Consider the following 23,852-nt stretch of genomic DNA (forward strand, 5'->3'; position numbering starts at 1 on the left):
AATATTATAAGAGTATCCATTACTCCACCTCAGCAGTGGAGCAAAAATACTCTTGATCAAAACATGGTAGAAGGAGATTCACTGTATGTCAAACTGCGATTATTAAATGTTGAAAATCCTGCAGGTATCCAAATCCAAGAAGACGGTTATTTAGAAATAAGGCATTTCAATTTAGTTAAAGCTAAATTGGAAATATTTGGCCGTGCCTTTGCTTTAGAATATGAGAGTGACAGTTCTTTGTTCGGGAGTTTACGAGATTCGATTAATCGCAACAATATTGGTCTGCCTTTAAAAGATGCTATGTGCAGGCTATTCTTGACGCATAAAACAGGTATATTTATAGCTGCCGGAAAATCATTTGGGATTATTTGTTATGATCGAAAGTTCTATTTAACTGATTCTCATTCGTGTGGCCCAAAAGGGGCTAGAGCTAATGATGGGAAAGCATGCTTGATTGAATGCACAACAGTCGATGAGTTAGTTCGTTTATGTAAACGAGCTACTACATCGAAAAATGTCCCATACACTTTGACATATGTTGCAGTGACAACTATACCCATCATCAGTCCAAATCACGCACCGATAAGCACGCCGCATTTACCAAAATTAACAACTAATGAAAATATATCCAATAGCACCGCAATCAACGATGCGTATCTACCTGTACAAACTTCTTTCATGGGTCCGATTGATTGTCGTCAACCGGAAGTTGAAGATGAGCTCGAAGTATCTGGTAATATCAATAAAATCATACGCAAAACGAAAGACAACATTGTTAACGTAAACCACGAACGGAAAGCAGAAGAATTATCTTGGTTTTACCTATTCCCCTACAGTGTCAATGGATTAAACGAAGAGACGAGGCAAGTTCTAATATCTCCTCTTGATTACTATCAGTACCGCATTCTTAGCGATGATACTCGATTTCAGAGGAATGATTATTTGTTCTACGCCTTATCAATGTTTGAATTGTATAGAATCAAATCTACGATTGCTGCTTGTGGAAAAAAAATTCAAGGACATAATGGTATGGTTGAGGATGTACATTTATATTTAAAAAAATTGAGAGGCTTTGCTTCTTACTGGCGAGCAGCACTGAATGATCTCGTAGCACAAATCAGGTGTCTTGGACCACCGACGTATTTTCTAACTTTCAGCTGCAACGATTTGAATTGGATTGACGTGAGAAAGGCACTTTTGATTGCTGACGGGAGACCAAATGAAGATCCTACCGGCCTTAACATATTGGAAGTACAAAAATTGATTGAATCATATCCAGTTATTGTAAGCCGGCATTTTATGGTAAGAGTTCATGCACTTTTAACGTTTTTAACATATTCTCACGAGGTATTCGGCGGCCAAATGAAAGATTTCTGGTGGCGCATTGAATATCAGAATCGCGGGAGCCCACATTTACATATGGTAATATGGATCGAAAATTACCCATCTTTTGAAACTGAAGAAGGCATTCGTCTCCTTGAACAAGTTGTATCCTGCCAATTGCCACCAGAAAATACTGATCTTTATGAATTGGTTAAAAAAAATCAAATTCACCGTCATACCCATACCTGTCAAAAGAACAACACCAATACTTGCCGGTTCGGATTTCCCCGACAAGAATCCGACGAAACTCGGATAATTGATCAAACTTCTGATGAATACCTCTGGAATGGTGGTAGAATTTGTATTCTAAGGCGACGACTGGAGGATAGATGGGTTAATAATTATAATCCAACTTTACTAAAGGTTTGGAATGGGAATATAGATTTGCAACCATGTGGCTCAAATGAAGCAATAGCATATTATGTTGCGAAATATATCTCTAAATCTGAACCAAACGCATTAGATTCAAGTCTGGCCCAGGCAGTGCGAAACATACAACGTGAAGAAAGTGACATATCCCGAAAACTCTTTAAGGTTTGTATGCGAATTATGCAAGAGCGACAAATCTCTGCTTGCGAGTCCGCATTTAGACTGTGTCATCTAAATCTACGCGATAGCTCAAGGAAATGTATTTTCTTAAACACTCGTAAGCCGGAAGTCAGATACGGAGTATTAAAATTTGATGACGACGGACAAGCAACGGGATATTGCAATAATATCTTTGACAGGTACGAAATACGTCCACACGAACACCCAGAATTCGACTTTATTAAGATGAGTTTGCTAGAATTCGCAATGTTATTTGAGCCTTATTACATAAAAAAAACCTACAACGTGAACAACGATGAATCCGTAGATGATCCTCAATCTCAAGAAAAGACCACCAGAAGACGACTTATCACATTGCCCGATAATAGTAAACTTGTAGTTCGAAATATTCCAGCCATAGTACGAGTTCCATACTTTGTAGCAGCGACAGACCCCGAGAGCTATTATTATAGTCTTTTGCTACAATACATGCCGCATCGTAATGAATGTGAGCTACTGGAAGAATACGACTCCGCTCAGGAAGCATTTCTGGCAAAAGAAGAATTCCTCCGCCAAACCAACGAGCGTATGCAACTTTTTAGAGAACGAGACCGACAGCTAGAAAACGCGTTTAACCAAGTTCACGCATTTCACATTCTCGGTGAAGAAAATCTACAACCTAACGACGAACCCATTGATGAAATCGAAGCCCCTGAAAAATGTATGGCTGATGATGAGTTCAGTACGTGTTGCAGAGCTATGAATGGTGATCAGGCAGAAGTATTTCGGTTTGTGACACGAAATATTCAAGAGCAGATTCATGGAGACGACAACAGACTAAGGCTCTTCATTACAGGGAACGCGGGAACTGGTAAAACATTTTTGTTTAAATTGCTGAAAAATCAAGCCAACCGTTGCCATGCCAAGACTGTCGTTAAAGTGTGCGCTCTAACAGGAGTCGCAGCGCGTTTGATTGGAGGCTCTACACTTCATACTGCACTAAAGTTACCTGTGCAAAAAGATGGAAAAATATCCCAAATGCCTATGCTGACGGGAAACTTTCTCAGATTAATGCGGTTGCAGTGGAAAGATATACAATTTATATTTATTGACGAAATATCAATGGTGCCGTATGAGATGCTTTGCATGATCGAATCCAGATTAAAACAGCTTAAGAACAGTGAAGAAATGTTCGGTGGTCTTAATGTGCTCTTGTTCGGCGATCTAATGCAACTACCTCCGGTACGAGGAAACCAAGTATTCGATCAACCAGGAAGAATGGTTCCAGCGACACATTTATGGCGCCTGTTCTCTTTAATAGAGCTAAAAGAGAACATGAGACAAAAGGGTTGCGATAAGTTTGTGAATATATTGAACGCTTTGAGAGTAGGTGAGATGACTACCGAACACTTTTCTGATCTTATGCAGAAATTACTTGTAAATAGCTCTGGAGAGTTCTCCATTGAAAACGCTCTACGAATTTACCCAACGAATCAGCAAGTCAATAAACACAATGCAGCCGTTCTCGAACATTTTAGGAAGAAAAATATAGAAATATTTAAAATAACAGCCCAAGATCAATTAATTGATGGAACAAAAAACAATGATCATATTGATGTTAATAATATAATACACTCAGACATTAACAAAACAGGAGGTCTTCCAAAAGAACTAGAAATATTTGTTGGTGCTAAAGTTATGTTGAGGTCTAACGTTGACGTTGCTAAGGGACTTGTAAATGGAGCAATAAGTAAAGTGCGAACGTCAAGCTGTGAAGTTGTGTTTTGATTTCTACTGTGCCTTATTTTGTCTTAAATAAATAAATTTGTTTGTTTAAATAATTATTGTGCTAAAAATAAGTGTAAACACGTTGTGTACTGCATTCGCAATTTAAAGTTCTGCTTTCTTTACTAAAATAAATTGTATCTTAAAAATAATTGATAAAGTGTGTATATCCATACATACATACATATTTGCCGAGTCACTTTGCATATTTGTTGTTGCATTTGATTGGCATTTACATATTTTCAGTTTTCAATTGTTATTTGCTCGTGCACATTTACTTCATTTTCTTTTCACTGCCACAGCTGTTTGCATTGTGTGTTGTTAAGCGTCAGTTAATAGCGATCTTAAACTGCACATACAGTGATCTTCAAACTGCTCAAACAGTGATTTTCTTACTGTGATCTCCAAACTATTTTCACTGCCTCCGTCTGTTTAATCAATTTTACTTTAACTTATAATGTCTTGCAATTTTGTTAACTGCCAATTGAAAGGTGATACCGAGCGTTTCGTGTCGTGCTGGCTTTGTGATGAGCTTGCTCATATGAAGTGCGCTAGTTTGACAGCAAGGGTGTGTGATGCGATCAACGATAACAAGGGTGTGCGTTGGTCGTGCTTGAAATGCAGATCCACCGAAGTGGATCTTTTTAAGCTTTTCAAACATACCCGAAACGCATTCTCCGAAATCGGTAAGGAACTTTCTACATTGGGGGATAAATTCAAGTATTATGAAAACTTGTTTAAAACTTTCAAATGTATTACCGATTCAGCTGCTAATGCTAACAGCGACAGTCGTGACAGCAAACGAAAACGAACTGATGTCTCGGCTGGCGTATTGACCCTAGACCCCGTTCAAAACATCCAGAACCCAATCGTTCCTACACCTAGCACGATAGAATTAATAAACTTAGCATCTCCAAGTCCTCTTACAGTAGAGCCTTCAACATCAAAGGCACCTCCAACAAAACTAGCAGCTAGAAAAAATATTGAACCTGCAAACCGTTCTCAGGCGACTGAGCCTGGAACTAGGAAGTTGGTTGTAGTCCCTCCTAAAAAATCGATATTCGTGTCAAGATTCGACAGGGATACTACTGAGGAGGATCTGAAATCGTATATCTTCTCAAAAAGGAAAACCCATGACGTAACAATTCGGAAATTTAATTTTAGTTATGAAAGAAACGTATCTTCCTTTAGATTAGATGTACCTATTGACCATTTTGACACTATCTTGAGTAACGATTTTTGGCCCTCTGGGGCACTTGTGCGGGAATTTGAATATAGGCGGAATAAGAGTGTTCCAAACTTGGCAAAGATCCCTGTTAATAACACTGAGTCAAAAAACTGAACGAAAAATCTGCTTTAGATATACTTTACCAAAATGTTAGAGGCTTAAACACCAAGTTAACAGAACTGTTTTTAAAATCATTTAACTCAAGCTACGATATAATTGCTTTAACCGAAACCTGGCTGAAACCTCATGTTTTTAACTCAGAGATCCTCTGTAATGACTACCAGATATATCGAAATGACCGCCTGAGCAGGGTTGGAGGTGGGGTTCTGCTTGCTGTACACTCTTCAATACCATCTGAAGAGATTTGCGTAACCGCCACCGATACAACTGAGTTCTTGTGCATACGCACACAACTAGCAAATATCCACATTTATTTGGCCATCTGTTATATCCCGCCATCTTCTGAACTGTCCGTTTATATGAATCACATTTCCTTGCTAAGAACTGTTAATTCGATGCTAAAGCCTTCCGATTCCATTATTGTCTTGGGTGACTTCAATATGCCACACATATCATGGTGCATCTCTGACTTTAATATCGTACCAGTTTCGTCAAAGTCTTCCAACAATGAATTTCTAGACGGAATGTCTGAGCTGTGCCTTCAACAAATCAACATCCAGTCGAATAAATTCGGAAGAGTGTTGGATTTAGCCTTTGTGGATGATGAATCTAAATATTCCATTAGTCGATGCGAACCCATTATTGAACCTGAAGATGCTTACCACCCTTCCCTCAAAATAGTTTACGAAGTTGTAAATTATGCTTGTAACAGCGGAAATAAACGATACGACTCCAGTTATCGCTTCGACTTTGCGAAGGCCAATTATAAAAAATTAAATCGTGATCTATCTCGAATAGTGTGGCCAACATTTAATGCTGATGTGGAGCAAAGCGTTTCTCACTTTTACAATACCATTTACTGTCTTTTTGAAAAATACGTACCTAAGCGGATTTGTGTACATTCCGATACAAGCCAAGTATGGTTCACTAAAGAGCTGAAAATTTTAAAGAATAAAAAGTCTCGATCTTTCAAGTTGTTCAAAAAGACGGGTTTACATAACCATTACTTACAGTACTCGATTCTACGCTGCAAGTATTTTCAATTGAACAAAAAGTGTTACAAAGCTTATCTTTGTAAAATGAAAAGAAATATAACTTGCAACCCGAAGGCATTTTACGGATTCGTAAACTCTAAACGCAGGGTGAAAGGGTTTCCATCATCCATGAAATTCCAAGATAATATTTCCAGCGATGATCAAGAGATCGCCGACTTCTTTGCGGAATTTTTCAAATCAAATTACTCTATTGAGACCAACGTTCCACCTAATGAATACCCATACCATATTGATTCATGTTATTCAATCAGAGCTCCATTTATATCTTCAGAAGATGTATTATCTTATTTAAAAACTTTAAAAGTATCATATTCATACGGCCCCGACAGGATCCCGACACACTTTCTTAAAAAATGTGCCGCAAACATCTATCAGCCGCTAACAGATTTATTTAATTTATCTTTAATTTATGGCGTTTTCCCAACAATATGGAAGGAATCTTTTCTTATTCCGCTTCATAAAAATGGAAGCAGGTCTTCAATAGAAAACTACCGGGGCATAGCAAAGTTATCCGCTATCCCAAAGTTATTTGAGGCTATTGTTACCTACCACCTAACATTCCCTATTTCCCCCATAATTGCAAGCTCGCAGCATGGGTTCTGTAAGGGCAAATCACCTATCACCAATTTACTAGAATTTACCACCCACGTTTCTAATGGATTTAGAAAAGGCCTTCACACTGATGTAATTTACACCGATTTCAGTAAAGCTTTCGACAAAGTATCACACCCATTACTTATTCATAAGCTCAGTCAACTCGGTTTTCAACCCCGTCTTATATGTTGGATTTCTTCGTATCTTGGTTATCGTACGCAAAAAGTAATCTTTAAAAATACACTTTCTGGGGTCATCAATGTTTCTTCTGGTGTTCCTCAGGGCAGCCATCTTGGTCCGATTCTGTTCTTGTTGTTCATAAACGATATATCTGGTACAATTAAATACTCAAAAATCTTGATGTACGCAGACGATGTAAAACTTTTCAAATCATGTGCCTCGGCTGAGGAACATTCCTTGCTTCAAATGGATTTAAATCACTTGGTTACCTGGTGCAATGTAAATTATATGCCGCTCAATCTCAAAAAATGTAAATTCATGTGTTTTTCTCGGAGAGTTTCGCCACCAGCTTCATATACAATTAACAACTATAGTCTAGAAACTGTAAATAATTTTATTGACTTGGGAGTCATGATGGATTCCAAACTTAGTTTCAATCTTCATATTAATGCTACAGTGAATAAAGGTAAAGGTGTTTTTGCATTTGTTAAACGGTGGTCAAAAGAATTTAACGACCCTTACATAACTAAAGCACTTTTTACAACATTAGTTAGGCCAATATTAGAATACGGCTCGATAATTTGGAATCCGCGTTATCAAGTCCATGCAGACAGTCTCGAATCAATACAAAAACAATTTTTACTATTTGCCTTAAGAAATTTCCAATGGGACTCTTTAACTAATCTTCCACCTTATACTAATCGATTAAAGCTTATCAATCTTCCAACTCTTGCTAGTCGAAGGGAAATGCTTGGTGTGATATTTATGACAAAACTTTTAAATGGATCAATTTCGAGCCCATTCCTTCTGAATGAAGTGAACTTTTGCGTTCCCTCTCGGACATCGAGACACTTCAAACCTCTTCTGCTGAAACAATGTAGAACGAATTTCGAACAAAATGAACCTTTTCGGCGTTTATGCCAAGATTATAACTCTCACTCAAACACATTTGATAGCTCGGACTCCCTTTTTTCTATAAAAAAGATTGTTCTCACCTCTCTAAATTAATGTATAATACGTTTGCTTCTGTTCTCTTTAAGTATTACGCTTGGCTGATGAAATTTCTTCTGTAGCTGAGCAGTCTCAGATCGTGACGCTTGACAAACCGCTGCCCATCAAAGACTCGGCAAAATAAAAAAAAAAAAAAAAAAAAAAAAAGTTATTATATATATGTATAAATCGATCGCGTGAACAGGATTAGCCTGGTTTCATTGGGCCACTTGAGGGCAGCGCGCTGCCACAACGTCCATTAAAAAAAAAAAAAAAAAAAAAAAAAATAGGTCACATTACTGAAATTATGTGGCCATATTACAGACGTGCTCAACTGTACCATAACGATATACCATCGGTTCGCGTAGACTTTGGTAACGATGGCGTTCATATAATACAGCTTAAATCAGTTCAATTTCCTTCTAAATTTAATCACGGCACAGCTGAAAGAAGAATGCTCCCGATTGTCTTGTCGTGGGCTTCAACTGTGCACAAAATGCAGGGAACTACTGTAGATCATGCTGTTATTTATCTAGGCTGCAAATTATTTGCTGCTGGTCAAGCTTATGTGGCTTTAAGCCGAGCTAGGTCTTTATCAGGTATTCGAATCGAAGAACTTGACTGTTCAAAGTTGACTTCGAAGAAACCCTGTAATGTTGATGCATTAAAAGAAATGGATAGAATGAGAAACGTTACAAATAACTAAGTAAAGTTTACGTAACTTATTTAAACAATATTTTACCCTACTAAAAATTAAAAAAAAAATTCATATTTAAATTAAATTTAAGAAAAAGGCTTTTCTAAGAACAAGCTTCTATTACTTGTTAATTAAACGAACTAAAAAGTAAAATATAAAATTAAAGAAAAAAAAAACTTTTTTAAAAATAAGCTTTTATTATGGTTAATAAAATTAACTAAAAAGTAAACAATAAATTGACTCTAAAGAAATATAACACTTTATAAGTTCATTGTAAGCTTAAACGATAATTAGGCTTTTTCGTCTGCGACAAAAAAATTCTATATTGTACATAATTATATTTTTTTAACATTAAAACTTTACACCTAAATTATTAAAGCTTACAGTTTATATCACAGTCCTAATTGTTCTAATAAAAGGTTGTTACATTGCGATAGCAAGAAAATGAGATCCTAAATGTTCTTAATTATACCATCAAAATTTAACACGTTTTTTATTAGAACAATTAGGACTGTGATATAAACTGTAAGCTTTAATAATTTAGGTGTAAAGTTTTAATGTTAAAAAAATATAATTATGTACAATATAGAATTTTTTTGTCGCAGACGAAAAAGCCTAATTATCGTTTAAGCTTACAATGAACTTATAAAGTGTTATATTTCTTTAGAGTCAATTTATTGTTTACTTTTTAGTTAATTTTATTAACCATAATAAAAGCTTATTTTTAAAAAAGTTTTTTTTTCTTTAATTTTATTTATGCAGCAATCAATATTAATTGATTTTTCCTTTAACCACAAATACTTACCTTTCGTATTGACCTCCATTCACCTTTTTTTTAAATATATGCACTATCTGAGGAATTATTAAACTTTTAAATACGAGGAAGCTGAAAAGGAACTATTACAAATTTTTTTTTTTTTTTGAAATGCGAAATTTGACAGCTGAAATCTTTACTGCCAAATATTTAAAGAAAAAACTAAGATCGCACTTTCTTAGTCTGAAGTATTATTTTTATGAGGGTATAAAAAAATTGATATCGGATACTTTAGAAAATGATTTTTGGCCAGCAAACCCCGATCGCCAGACCATAGTTGAACGGCTCAACCGATTTAAATGAAATTTGCCACAGAGATAATGTATAACCTTCTAGGACTTTCTACCTAGGTGTTGCCACTCAGAATGTTTCACAAGGTTGCCACCTATTCGAAATTAAAAAAAAATTGGATGAGATATGCCGATATGGGTATCGAACGAAAGTTATTTCACTCCGCATTACAATAGGGACATTTTTGAGTAGGGTTGCCATTTAGGGTTGCCACCTACTCCAAAATTAAAAAAATTGCATGAGATATGCCGATGTGGCTATCAAACGAAAGGTATTTCACTCCGCATTACAATAGGGACATTTTTGAGTAGGGTTGCCATTTAGGGTTGCCACCTACTGGAAATTAAAAAGAAAATTTCATGAGATATGCTGGCATGGGTATCAAACGAAAGTTATTTCACTCCGCGTTACAATAGGGACATTTTTAGTAGGGTTGCCATTTAGGGCTGCCACCTATTCGAAATTTAAAAAAAATTGCATGAGATATGCCGATGTGGCTATCAAACGAAAGGTATTTCACTCCGCATTACAATAGGGACATTTTTGAGTAGATTTGCCATTTAGGGTTGCCACCTATTCGAAATTTTAAAAAAATTGCATGAGATATGCCGATATGGGTATCAAACGAAAGGTATTTCACTACGCATTACAAAAGGGGTAGGGTTGCCATTTAGGGTTGCCACCTATTCGAAATTAAAAAAAAAATGCATGAGATATGCCGATGTGCCTATCAAACGAAAGGTATTTCACTCCGCATTAAAATACGGACATTTTTGAGTAGGGATACCACTTAGGGTTGGGGTAGTTAGACGAAATAGTACTCTACTTACTCATATTCTATTAAAGCTTTAAAGGAGAACATTAAAGTTAAAAACCTTCGTAAAAAATCTTACACATGATTCGACTTAATTTTATAAATTTCATACACGCTAATAAAATTGAAATGCAATATCAAGGCACCGTGGCAAATTCTAGCAAAATATATTTAAATGCACATTTTTGGCAAATATGAAATGAATAATTGCAATTTCTCACAGATTACTATTAGAAAGATTTCTCACCATAGCAAAAAGATATCTCACCATGGCAATTTGCTACCGTTGAACATAGGCATATGTTCAATTTGAAAACGACCTCTAACCATTTAACTACTTACCAACAGATGGAGCTTAGGGAAGTAAGTTGACATTTAATTAAACTAAATGATAGTTGTCATTCGTGAAATTTACAAGTTTTTGGAATGTAATAAAATTGTGAGACTTTCATAGTGTATAACTAAAACAATGTTTGAAATTAATAATTCGGTGCATGCAGATACTCGACCTAAATAACTTAGTTCTCGATTTCACTAATTATCATAACAATCCCTTATACTATAGGCTGGAATTACCCATTTCAAATTTTTCATTCCAGTTCATTTTTCGGTTAGTGTTTGATATGTTTTTGAAATCTCTTTTTAGGGAAATCAAATATTGGTAAATAAAAATATATAATATATGTACATATAAAGAAAGTAGAGTTTGATTAATGATGACATTTAGAACAAAGTATGTTATGCGGTATACTCGAAGATTGCTGAGCAAAGCTCGGTCGTCCAGGTACAATTCAATGATTTAGGTATTTTTTCTACATTTATCTTTAATATTGATACGAAGATTGAAGGCATATTGATGCAATGCAACTCTACTCTTCCTGCTGTTCTTCATTCCACTCCATTCGACTGCCTTCTTTTACTGCCTTCCACTCTATTCGCAACATAACCTCTAACTATATAGTAAACAATGACACGAACACAGCACGTGCTCAACCGCTACTTTATGCAGCTCGCTCTTCTTACATCTGACGAGGCCTAACTTAAAAGCATGTGACGCCAGAAGGCAGTGTCCAGTTCATTGTTTACTATATAGTTTGGCACAGGCATGCTTAACGAACGAAACGATATCATTTCGTTACGATAATCAACGCTAATAAACGAAACGAAGTCACTTCGTTTCGTTTATTAACGTTAAGATCGTCAAATTAACGTTAATTTGTCGTTCTTAACGTTAATAAACGAAACGAAATGACTTCGTTTCGTTTATTAACGTTGATTATCGTAACGAAATGATATCGTTTCGTTCGTTAAGCATGCCTGGTTTGGCAGCTTAAATAGAGGTTACGTTGCGAATAGAGTGGAAGGCAGTGGACTAGGCAGTCGAATGTCATATAATGAAGGAATGGTGTTCGGAGTTTTTTCAAAGTTAAAAAAAAAATGATAAAAGCTATAATATAAGTAAAACTATTGTTTTAATAACAACAAAAACGCCTTATATATTCTAAATACATAAATTCGTAAGGATTATCTCACTTTAAAATTTGAGTTAAATAACCTAAATTTTTTTTTTGAAACTGAGTCGAGAACTGTGCGTGTGAATGTGCGAATTTTCACCGATCAGCTGTTAGTTGCGCTACTTGGTAAAATTTACAATGGTCCAGTTAGTATGACCATCGCGAGCCTTAGGCCTTGTCTTTTTAGAGATATGATCAAGTTTGTGAGTTTAACGTCGAAGGATTTGCCTGTGATCTTAGAAATTTTGCAGCCCGCGCTTCTGTCCAAGCCCTTCCTGCTTGATGAATCTTAGGTAAGTCATGTCTCCTTTTGATTTCGCCCAAACGAATTCGGACGTTTACCGTCGATTCAGCGAGTGCTACACCCATATTTTCCAACTCATCGAAATTATTGTTACCTTGTATCCCTTTATGACCGGGAACCCAGTGTAAATGTATGATCCGGCCTGCGCGTAGTTTTGCCAATGCGTCTTTGCATTTGAGGACACTTCTTGCTGAAATACTGTATGAGATCATTGCCTCAATCGCCGCCTGCCGCTCAATATATATATTGACGTGACTGCAGCTTAGGCAAGCTTTCTCCAGAACTTCAGCTACTTTCTTCACGGCTTTAATTTCCACCTTAAAGACGCTGCAGTTGTCCGGCAGCCTGTAGCATATACTTATTTCTGGATCGACACAGTAAACAACACATCCTACCCTTTCCGTGAATTTAAAACCATCGGTTTACACATGCATAATGTGTTCTGCCATTTCTGCACCCTCTCGCCAACTCTCTGGCTCAATTGTGGACCCAAGATCTCTTTCGAAGCTCAGACACGGTAGTTTTCAGGGCTGCAGTTATGCCTATCATTGATTATCTGCATACCCTTTCAAGTTTTATTGGTACACGTACTATACGTACATTTTGTGTGGCTATGCGCCAAACTAGGCCCCTATAGTAAAGTATGGGTTTGACAATTGCCGTAAATATCCAATGAGAGAGTTTGGGGGTAAGCCGTACGCGCATTCTAGCATCCTCTTGCATGGAAACAGTGCCGCGGAGGCTTTCTTCGATCTCTTCCACACTGAGCTTCCACTCTAATATAATTAATAGATAGTTTGTGCTATATTTTTCTTGAAGGCTTTACTATGCTCCTTGCTATTGGATTCCCTTTGTCTTTCAGCTTTGGATGTTTACGTCTGTACGATGTGGGGCAAGACTGCCACTTGGACCTAGGACTGTGGTATTTCCACCTCTGTAAAACAGGTTTGCGCCTTCAGCTGATCGCTCCTTCTTTCTTCCGTCAACAACTTTTTCCTCAAATTGGTGGCAGTATTGAGAATTTCTCTCTGCAGTGATGTTGTTGGAGAATGCCGGTCCATGCCAAAAACTCGCTCTCAGATTTGGTTGGACGCTTCCTTCCCCGAGCGCCGGGCAACTCTTAATCCTTGCCGGTACTGTCAGAGTGTTTATTTACTATTTCTCCCACTCTTCTCCGAAAGTCGACTAATCTAAAGGCAGCTTCATATGACTAAGGCTAACAATATAAAAATGCTAATGCAAATATTTTTTTTTTCGTTTTTTATTCCAGGCCTCACCAGAAGCCGTACATCTAGATAATCTAGTTCCGGTAAATAGTGAATTAATAGTTAGAATGGCGCTGGATTTTGTAGCGGGCTGCCTAGGTGGTAAGTATAAGCAAAAATGTAACAGTGGTCGCAAGACATAAGTCATTATGATGATTGTACCTCTTTTGTTAAATCAACCAGTTTTATTAAAGAATGGAACTCAGATCTTTGTATCAAATCCTATACACTATGGAACAACAACAAAACTGGTAGGACAATTGTGTTTCTGTTGAAGTAAACTAAGAATCTCCGAGAATATGAGGAAATGATATCTTACTTCTTACGTTACAGAAAATATTGTATTGTTGTCAAAGTTTTATTAATCATGTTTACCTGAACTGGAAGAGGAGGCTAACGTCCTCTTCGCAAAAGTTAATAAACCTGTTTAGAATTACTCCTTGGAATGCTTTACCAAACGTCATCAAACAAATGAAACGTTACGTCCCGTCAACTGAAGGAAATTTTATATTGACTGTATGGCAGCACTGTCACATACATATATGTACCCATGATAAAAAAATAGGTAGTTCCACTCAAAATTTTTTTACGTATTTGGGGTTTTTTGAAGTTTCATAATGTTTGTTGTTTTGCCAGAAGCGTTGCCATACCGTTACTGTTTAAGGCGAAATTGTGGGTTTTCAAGATGGAAATTTCCTTTAGGATGAAAACGCAACGGTCATCTGAGACAATAATAATATGCTTTAGCATGATTTATGTGCATACATATCGATTGAAAAATAGTGGATAATTACTCATACATTGGTTAATGACTCATATCTTTATGGCAGCTTGTACCTCCAAAGTCTGCACATCTATGTCAATGCTAAAAGGACACAGAATGTGTATAAACGGGGCTGTCCCAAGTTGACCCCTGGTACAACGGGCAAAAATACTCATAACTAGTGGCTAACCTGCAGAGCTACGGGGTAATGTTCTCCTAAAAAATGGTTTAACAATTCCCTCCTAAAGCGCAACGCTTGAATTATACAATAAATAAAAAAATAAAAAATATGGACCTGTAGCCAATTTATCTAGAAATTACGGTGTCGGTTTATAAGGACCTCTTTTGAGCAAGCAATTGACAAACGTGTATGTTTTGTCAAAATGTTCTGAGCAAACGTACGCACTATATTCCCTTGCTTTGCATACTTCGATCCACGTTTCATCCAACAAAATAATTTTCGGGAACTCGAAAAACTTATTAAAAATCTTCTTTTCTAGGCTGATATTTCGTATTAAAATATTTCCAAGGCATGGGGCTCATTGTTTTTTATTTTTTATTTAAAATAACTGAAAGTAATTTAGTCGTATTCGCTAATATGAAATCCATCAAAAGTAGAAAAATTCGTAACATTTTTCAATCTGGTAGCTTGTTTTTGGTGAAATTGTCATTGTCCCCGCAAAAGTCAAGTGGCTAACGTCACACTAAATGGAACTACCTCCATTTTTTTTATCATGATATGTACCAGTATTTTTCTCTCTATTGTGTGTCATATCATTTTGCGCTTGTAATTTTCGTAGTTCATCATTCTTAATAAACGGTTCAATCTGTTCAGTTATATTATACTTAATTCCGCGGTACAATTATAGCTAACATTTTGGTGCCTCCTGTAAGGACTATTTTTTGGTTAAGTACAAAATGGCAGAATTGAAATTGCGTTCAACGGCAGTCAAATCAATAAGGCGCATTCTCGAGCGCGTAAATAGGGAGACAGTCAACGATTTGGATGTATTTCAGCTGGAACAGGAGCTGAAAATGCTAGAATCACATTTTGCGCGATTTACGGAGAATCACGACCACCTAATTGGATTAGCTGAAACCGCGGAAGTTGCGGCACATGAAGCCCTGTGGGAAGATATCGAGCAGGTGTATGTAGAAGCGTGCAGCAAACTTAATCGCCTCATTGCCGCATGCAAAGAAAAATCACTGCCCACATCAAATGGGCTTACACGTAACAGCCCTACTGCAAGCTTAGAAGGTTGCTCGTTGGATCTAAAACTTGATCCATTAGCTATTCCACAATTCGATGGTGCCATGTGCAAGTGGTTGGCGTTTCAAGATGCCTTCGAAACATTAGTGCATCGGGCTTCCTTCCCAGAAGCATTCAAGTTGGGCAAACTACGGCAAGCTTTTAGTGTCAGCGCAGTGCCATTAACCGAAAGAATCTACTCAGGCGGCTACGAAGAGGTGTGGAAGGCTCTTAAGGAGCGCTACGACAAAAAGAAGCAACTTGCGGAGATACACGTGTCACGTTTCCTTAACCTCAAAGTTGCTACAGAGGAATCGACTAAGGCATTACTTGCTATTGTTGATACGGTGCACGAGACTTCGTGCTCTACGCGTAATGGAAATCCCTGTTCAAAATTGGGATGCTTTGGCGGTGCCAATTGTGGTATCGAAATTACCAACGCTAACGAAGAGAGATTGGTCCATGAAGTGTTCGACGCATGAAATACCAACTCTATACGATTTACTTAAATTTTTGGAGAGACGCGCTCATAGCATTGTTCCAGAACCATCCAGTGGGCAATCTGCGCGACAACAACGACAAGTGAAATCTCACGTGGCATCCACTAAGGTTGGACAATGTGCACATTGCCAAGGTGCCCCGCTATCACAGCAATGGGGATAGATGCGCGCTTTGAAGCAGTCAAAACTTTAAAGCTATGCTACATATGTCTACGTAGTGGTCATTCTTCACGTCAGTGCCCCTCTGGCGGTTGTAGAAGCTGTGGCCGTAAGCACAAGACTCTTTTATGTCGTGACAAACCCAACAAGACGGCTTTGCCTGCAGTGATAGACGAGGCTAGTGATCAAGCGAAGCCAAAATTAACATCATGACTAACCGTACCTGCGAATGGCTGCGTTGCGCAATCACACGCAATCACTCTTTTGGCAACAGCGCGTGCATATGCATTTGGAGAAAGCTTAATTCAACGCGTGGCTCGCATTTTATGTGATCCGGGATCGCAGGTAAGCTTCATAACTGATCGCTTGGCAAACTCTTTGCAGCTTTATCGTCGTAAATATAATGTGAATGTGGAAGGCGTCGGGGCTACAGTAAACACCCGAACAAATGGCAGCGCAACGCTCACACTTAAGTCGACAACGAAGGATTTCAGCATACAACTTGAAGCACTGGTGTTACCGTCCATCACGTCTGAGATTCCCGCAGTGAAGGTTAACGTAAGCCAGTGGTCACATCTGAAAGGACTCGATCTGGCTGATATTTGGTTTGGTACGCCAGGAGCAATCGACGTTCTCATCGGTGCAGATGTATGGGGACAAATCGTACAGGGTGAGGTCATCGGTGCACGACCAGACGAACCTTGCGCCCAGCGTACACACTTTGGTTGAGTGGTATTTGGCCCTGCAACAGTATCTTCAGTTTCCAATATTTCATCGCTTTCATTTAAGACCGTCGTTGGCGAAGATGACGTTCGCCTAGAAGAACTGGTGCACAGGTTCTGGAAGATTGAAGAGGTTCCAACGGCGGATGAATCTGGCGAAGATGAGTGTGGTAAGATATTTGATACCACACACTCCCGTACACAATACGGACGTTATGTCATACACCTGCCCTTGCGGCGCGACGCTACACATCTTGGAGAGTCTTTCTCGTTGGCCATGCGCCAGTTCGAGCGGCTGGAACGACGCTTAGTTTCAGACCCTACACTGAGAGAAAACTAGGTAAAAATCATGAGAGAGTATGCTACTTTGGGCCATATGGAGAAGGTAGAATCACCGTACGACCATACTGGCTGCTATTATATCCCACATCATGCGGTCGAGTCGTATTTAATGCTTCGGCGCCGACCACTACTGGTTTATCGCTCAACGACATTCAGCTGATGGGTCCAACAATCCAGGACTCGCTAATCAACATCCTGTTGTATTTCCGGCGTTATCAAGTGGCAATTACTGGTGACATTGAGAAGATGTTCCGCCAGGTTTTGGTGGCGCCGGAGCATCGAGACTATCAGAGAATCATATGGCGAGAGTCTCCTTCCGACATATGGCATGGCGTGCAGTCCATACAACGCTGTTCGTGCTTTACAACAATGCGCACATGATAACTACTCGACCGTTCCTGATGCTACGAAAGCGATCATCGCGCGCGAAGAGATACTACATTCGTTCTACGTTGATGATTTTTTAATAAGTTGCGACAATGTCTTCCAAGCCGTTGATCTAGCGTTGAACGTGGACACCATTATATCCAACGGTGGATTTAAGCTGAGGAAGTGGAATTCCAATGATAGTAAGGTTTTGTTGTATTTATCTAATAACCCGTCTCTTTCTAGTTACACGTTCACGGCATCTGTGGCAACGGTATTGGGATTGAGGTGGGATTCGGTGTCCGGTCAGTTATTCTACCATGTCGATCTTAATCAGGCAAGGCAGATACCTACCAAGCGGCATGTGCTCAGCGAGGTGGCACGTCTTTTCGATCCTGTTGGACTGATAGCACCAGCAATCATAACAGGAAAGCTATTCATTCCAGAGGATGTGGTCTGCGGGTCTATCTTGTGACTCGCCGTTACCCGAAGAATCCGTGACGAATGACTCAATACTTTGGGGCCCTTAGCGAAATCCGCTTCAATCGCTGGTTGGGCATGGTTCGGAATAATCAACCCACGTTACACGGGTTTTGTGACGCCAGTTCACAAGCATATGCTGCTGTTATATACATCCAAATAAATGACGCGGATTGTGTGCGCTTATCATTACTAACTGCACGAACAAAGGTAGCACCATTGAAAGGTGCGACGATACCCCGCCTTGAAATTTCGGCTGCGCTTCTTCTGGCTGAGACTTTGCATAATGTGAGAAGTGCTTTGCGTTTGGACGCATCTCCGTACATTTTATGGTCCGATTCGGCGATCGTATTGTACTGGCTGAAGAAGCACCCAACAACACTTAAACCATTCGTATCAAATAGAGTTCGCAAGATTCAAGAGCTAACATCTCCTGATCGCTAGTACCATGTTCGCTCAGCACAGAACCCTGCCGATTGCGCGAGTAGGGGCATCACTCCAAAGGAATTGCTGAATCATCGGCTTTGGTGGCGTGGGCCAGGTTTCATAGAACTTCAGTCAGCCGAGCAAGAAATTCTACTTAGTCAAGACGAATCAGAAGTACATCGTAGTGAAATGCGCATCGTTTCAGGAGTGGCTAGTCTTCCTTCTGCCTATCCACTAGCAACTCGACGCCTAGATGGTCAGGTCATACCATTGGATGAACGATTCAGTTCCATGCAGCGATTATTGGGTACGGTGGCCATCATGCTGCGTTGGTTGGGTAGATGTCGACACCTTCGCCAACCTGTCATAAGTGCCAGAGAAAGAGACGACGCATTGGATGTTTTGATTCGCATTGAGCAACAGAGACACTTCAAAGTCGAAATGAATCAGTTGAAGACTGCTTTAGGTTTGTCATCTTCCAATAAATTAATCTCATTGAATCCATTTATAGATGAGCATCAGATGTTACGTGTCGGAGGTCGGCTCGCTAAGGCTGATGTAGAGGATGATCAACGTTTTCCTATAATACTTCCGAAATCAACTCCATTAGTTCAGCTTCTAATACGACAAGACCACGAGACCACGCTCCATGGTGGAACCCAGCTGATGCTGCATAGTTTACGACGCAGGTATTGGATATTGAATGCTAGACAGGCCGTCAAAACTTGTATACACAGATGTTTGGTATGTCGTCGTCATCCAGGTCAAGTGTTCCAACAGCAAATGGCTTCGTTACCCGGGAAGATAGTTAAGCCTGGAAGACCATTCGTTTCATCTGGAAAAGATTACTGTGGACCATTAACTCTGCGTATCGGTGCGAAACGCTCTCGCACTCTCGTTAAAACGTATTTGGCAATATTTGTATGCATGGCTACTAAGGCCGTTCACATAGAAGTGGTTGACGACCTGTCCGCACAAGCCTTCATCGACGCATTCACCCGCTTCATTAGCCGTCGTGGTCCGTGTCGTGATTTATACAGCGACAACGGCACTGCCTTCGTAGGCGCTAATCGACTTCTCCAAGAAGATTTTTCGGCATGGCAAGGCGCTTATACTCAACACTCCTTAGCGAGCACAGGGACGAATTGGCATTTCATCACACCGAGCGCTCCTCATCAAGGTGGCCTGTGGGAGGCCGCTGTCAAGAGCGCTAAACATCACTTGGTCCGCTGTGTTGGTTCGCAAACTTTGTGGTATGGTCAATTACAGACTTTAGCCGCACGCATTGAGGCATGTCTGAATTCTCGTCCGATAACTCCGCTCTACGATGATCCTCACGACAAACTTGCATTAACACCCGGCGATTTCCTTATCGGCGCTCCACTTCTGGCTGTTCCAGAACCAGACGTACGCCATATTCCAACCAACCGTTTGAAGCAATGGAAATGGGTCAGACAAGTGCACCAAGAGTTCTGGCGGCGATGGAGTGAGGAGTACCTGACCACACTTCAAAGGCGCAATAAGTGGCAAAGGCGCAACCCAGATATAAAGATCGGTGATATTGTGGTGGTTAAGAGCGATAACCTACCGCCAACTCAGTGGCGCATGGCTCGTGTGACAGAAGTCCATCCTGGCGACGACGGTGCCATACGCAATGTCACCTTGAAGAGCGCCAGTGGAATTATGAAGCGAGCTGTCCAGAAACTGTGCCGCCTCTTCGACCAAGAAGATTTCGAGTCCGCCGACTCGACCGGGCAGGATGCTTAGAATTACTCCTTGGAATGCTTTACCAAACGTCATCAAACAAATGAAACGTTACGTCCCGTCAACTGAAGGAAATTTTATATTGACTGTATGGCAGCACTGTCACATACATATATGTACCAGTATTTTTCTCTCTATTTTGTGTCATATCATTTTGCGCTTGTAATTTTCGTAGTTCATCGTTCTTAATAAACGGTTCAATCTGTTCAGTTATATTATACTTAATTCCGCGGTACAGTTATTGCTAACAAAACACAAGGGCTTTAGCTGAAACTACACTACGAAAAAGTGTCTGTAAAGTCAAATATCAAATGGGTGCCCACTAATAGGAAAGCCAATACTATGGATAGTTGGTGATAATTTTGAATTGGCTACCGATAGTTTTCGAAAGTTCAGGGGGCCTACTCTGTATTGCGATGCGAAAGAAAAAATACGCGAAATCGCAAAATCGGTACTCTGTATCTTGACATTCGCATGTATATTTTGACTTTCGCATTCACATTTTGCCCATTCGCAATTTTTCTCCCTTTTCGCATTGCCGGCACTCTGTAAAGCGAAAGCGAATGTCAAACAGCATTCATTTTCGCATTTTTCTTGCTACAAGTAATAGGCATTCGCATTGTTCAAATATGTAAGTATTAATTGATGATTTTATAAATTGATATCTTTATATTCATTTAAAAATATATAAGACAACTCAAAAAACAAAACAAACACAAAAGCAACAATTTGTAATCCTAGTGGACTTAAAATACATAAATAAATAACAAATCGAAACCACTTTTTTATAAAGCATTTCTATTTGAAATCATGTCATTTTTTATTTGTTCTCTGATACAACTAGCAATATTTCCCATTCCATGATTTTCCACATATTTATCACGTTCACTTCTTCCAGTTCAATTTCTGAACTGGGAGGATTTCTTAATTTAAATCAATCCTTTCTTCATTTAAATCGTTCCATAATGCTACAGAATCCTTTTTTTAATTTGTTCAACAAAAATTAATCGTTTGCCGAAATTGTAATCGCCTTGTTTCTTTTGTTCTCTTTCTTTGAGTTTGGTCAGTGATGCATACTCAAGCAAAAAATTAGCGAAAAATAAAAAAGCGACATTGTTAGCGATGCGATAGCGCTACAGAGTTCCAATTACCTTTCGCATCGCAATTTATTTTCGCATCGCACTGCCTTTCGCATCGCAATACAGAGTAGGCCCCCAGGATAACTGGGCTGACTTCTCTAGTCTAGTGGATGTTGAACTTCTCGTAGCCTTCGTGTTAACCGGTGGCAACTCTGTTGATGACTTCGATTACCAATACTTCAACCTAGTTTGTAACCGATACAGAACGAGTTACGAAACGCCTAGCACTAGGATTGAGATTGTTCCACTAGTTCGTAACTTTAGTTCAGTAAATACAACCGATTTGGAAACATCCCTAGCAAAACAGTGAGATCGTACCAAACATAAAGCACCAGTTAGATCCTTGATTTAGAAAAAGCAACAAGGCACAATAACGAGAGTGGAAAAAATGCATGAGTATAACGACAAAATAAAATCTTTGGATGTATTTCCGCTTTTCAAAAAAACAATAATGCATTTGTCTTAGCCGACGACATTGGAAGTCTGCTTAAAACGTGTCGGTCCGCAGCAAAAAAAGCAGCACACCACAAATTAGTGAAAGGGGTCTCGGCCTCAATTTATTTTGAGATATCATCATCATTAATTGTCGCTTAACTGCCAGAACTGAATTTTATTTCAAAGTCGTACCACCTCCACCTCGTGAAAAAGTGTGCCCAATAATAAGAATTTTCCTTTTGAACCGTAATATTTTTGTGTGAGTTTATTGTTTAAAAAAATGACCATAATAAGAAATGTACAATATTTTATCACGAATAAAATAATTGCTAAGCTTTTCATGTACAACTGTTATAGTCTTTCACGCAAACATGTGAAACGTGTCTTTTTCGCGAACAGGTGAAAGGTGTTATTCTTCCATGCGAACAACAAATCGTGCTAGTTTTCCATGGGAATTGAAACGTGCTGGTCTTTCATAGGACCGATGATATTATGTCTCACCGAGACATACGAGATTCCATACATCTGTTTTCTTTCTTACAGGTTGTGCTGGTGTTTTAGTTGGTCATCCGTTCGATACCGTCAAAGTTCATTTACAGATGCAGGATGTTAAAAATCCAATTTATCGCGGTACATTCCATTGTATGTCATCTTTAATTCGCACAGATGGTATCACAAGTTTGTATCGTGGTATGTCCAGTCCATTGATGGGAATTAGTGCTGTAAATGCTATTGTCTTTGGAGTTTATGGAAATATACAACGTGGAATGACAGATTCAAATTCGTTATATTCACATTTCGTAGCCGGATGCGCTTCGGGCTTCGTACAAAGTATAGTTTGTTCACCAATGGAATTAGCTAAGACGCGTATGCAAGTGCAACATCTTGATCCAAAAGCACCACAGTTTAAAAGTCCATTTAAATCTATACGACATGTTATAAAGAATGAAGGTTATAAGGGAGCCTTTCGAGGGTTGGGCATGACAGCAATGAGAGATGTACCAGGTGAGTTATAAACAAAATATTTAGAAAGAAGTGAAATTTCTTTTTCATATACATACCTAGTTCGTACTTTCATATGCCTCATACATATTAAGCTCTTTTTTTGCAAAGATATAGCTTTTTTTATTCGTATACGACTCTTTTACAAATCTTGTATATAAAAGTGGGCGTGGTCCTTAACCGATTTCGTTGATTTTTCCTCGAAGCATTCCTTATGGTAAAGGCAACCTCTCTTAATGGTTTTTGATTTATGATTAATAATATTCGTAAAGTTGATTTTATCACAAGTGGACGTTGCCACGCCCATTTTCAAAATTTTGTTTTCAAATGTTTATCAATAGTCTCAATATCCATCCACACATCAAATTTCAACTTTTTAGGTGTATTACATACTAAATAATCCGGTTTTTTGTGTTTTCAAAATAATATATATATAAAAAGTGGGCGTGGTTATCAATAGAAATACAAGTTGTCGTGTTCCTCTCAAAATAAGCTCCAAATTTAAAGTGTACATATAAAACTTTAAGAGCAAAATCATCATCATATATATTATTTCTAATTGCTGTAATTGCTGGTACGGGTCCCTTTTACGCTCTTATTTGGAATCCAAATCTATAAATAAAGTTTTGGTTGTAAAGAGAGAGATTCGGGCTATTAGCGAGGTTTGGGCAATTTTGATCGTAGTGCTTTTGTTTAGCTTTATTTTATTAAAATAATTTGTTAAAAATAAACGATTGTGATCACACAAAAAAATATATTTGTACTATGGGACTATTGTGAATGATTACACTGCATTACCGGCAGTTGCTATTATACGCTAGATGGCAGCGCAAACTCTAAGTTTTAATTGACTGATAAAACAGATGATTTCTGTTGATATTTGATAAGAGACTTTTATATTGGTTGCGCAAGATAGGCACGGGTCAGGCTCGTATATATAATT

At 38.7% G+C, this 23,852-nt stretch overlaps 1 protein-coding gene across 2 annotated transcripts in view; it reads left to right on the forward strand.

Annotated features, from left to right (window-relative positions):
* The window catches only part of LOC137239797 (mitochondrial basic amino acids transporter), a 34,612-nt gene that overhangs the window by 8,003 nt on the left and 2,757 nt on the right, over positions 1 to 23,852 (forward strand). The window contains exons 2-3 of one of the 2 annotated variants that reach the window (XM_067765473.1): positions 13,568 to 13,664; positions 22,451 to 22,912. In XM_067765473.1, the coding sequence (XP_067621574.1) occupies positions 13,631 to 13,664; positions 22,451 to 22,912 (496 nt within the window). In that variant the 5' untranslated portion in view covers positions 13,568 to 13,630. Of the gene's footprint in view, positions 1 to 13,567; positions 13,665 to 16,211; positions 19,036 to 22,450; positions 22,913 to 23,852 lie in introns of those variants that run through there. The other variant, XM_067765472.1, reaches the window with a different exon arrangement.

This window comes from Eurosta solidaginis, chromosome 2 (assembly GCF_040869045.1).
Source record: "Eurosta solidaginis isolate ZX-2024a chromosome 2, ASM4086904v1, whole genome shotgun sequence".
NCBI lineage: Eukaryota > Metazoa > Arthropoda > Insecta > Diptera > Tephritidae > Eurosta > Eurosta solidaginis.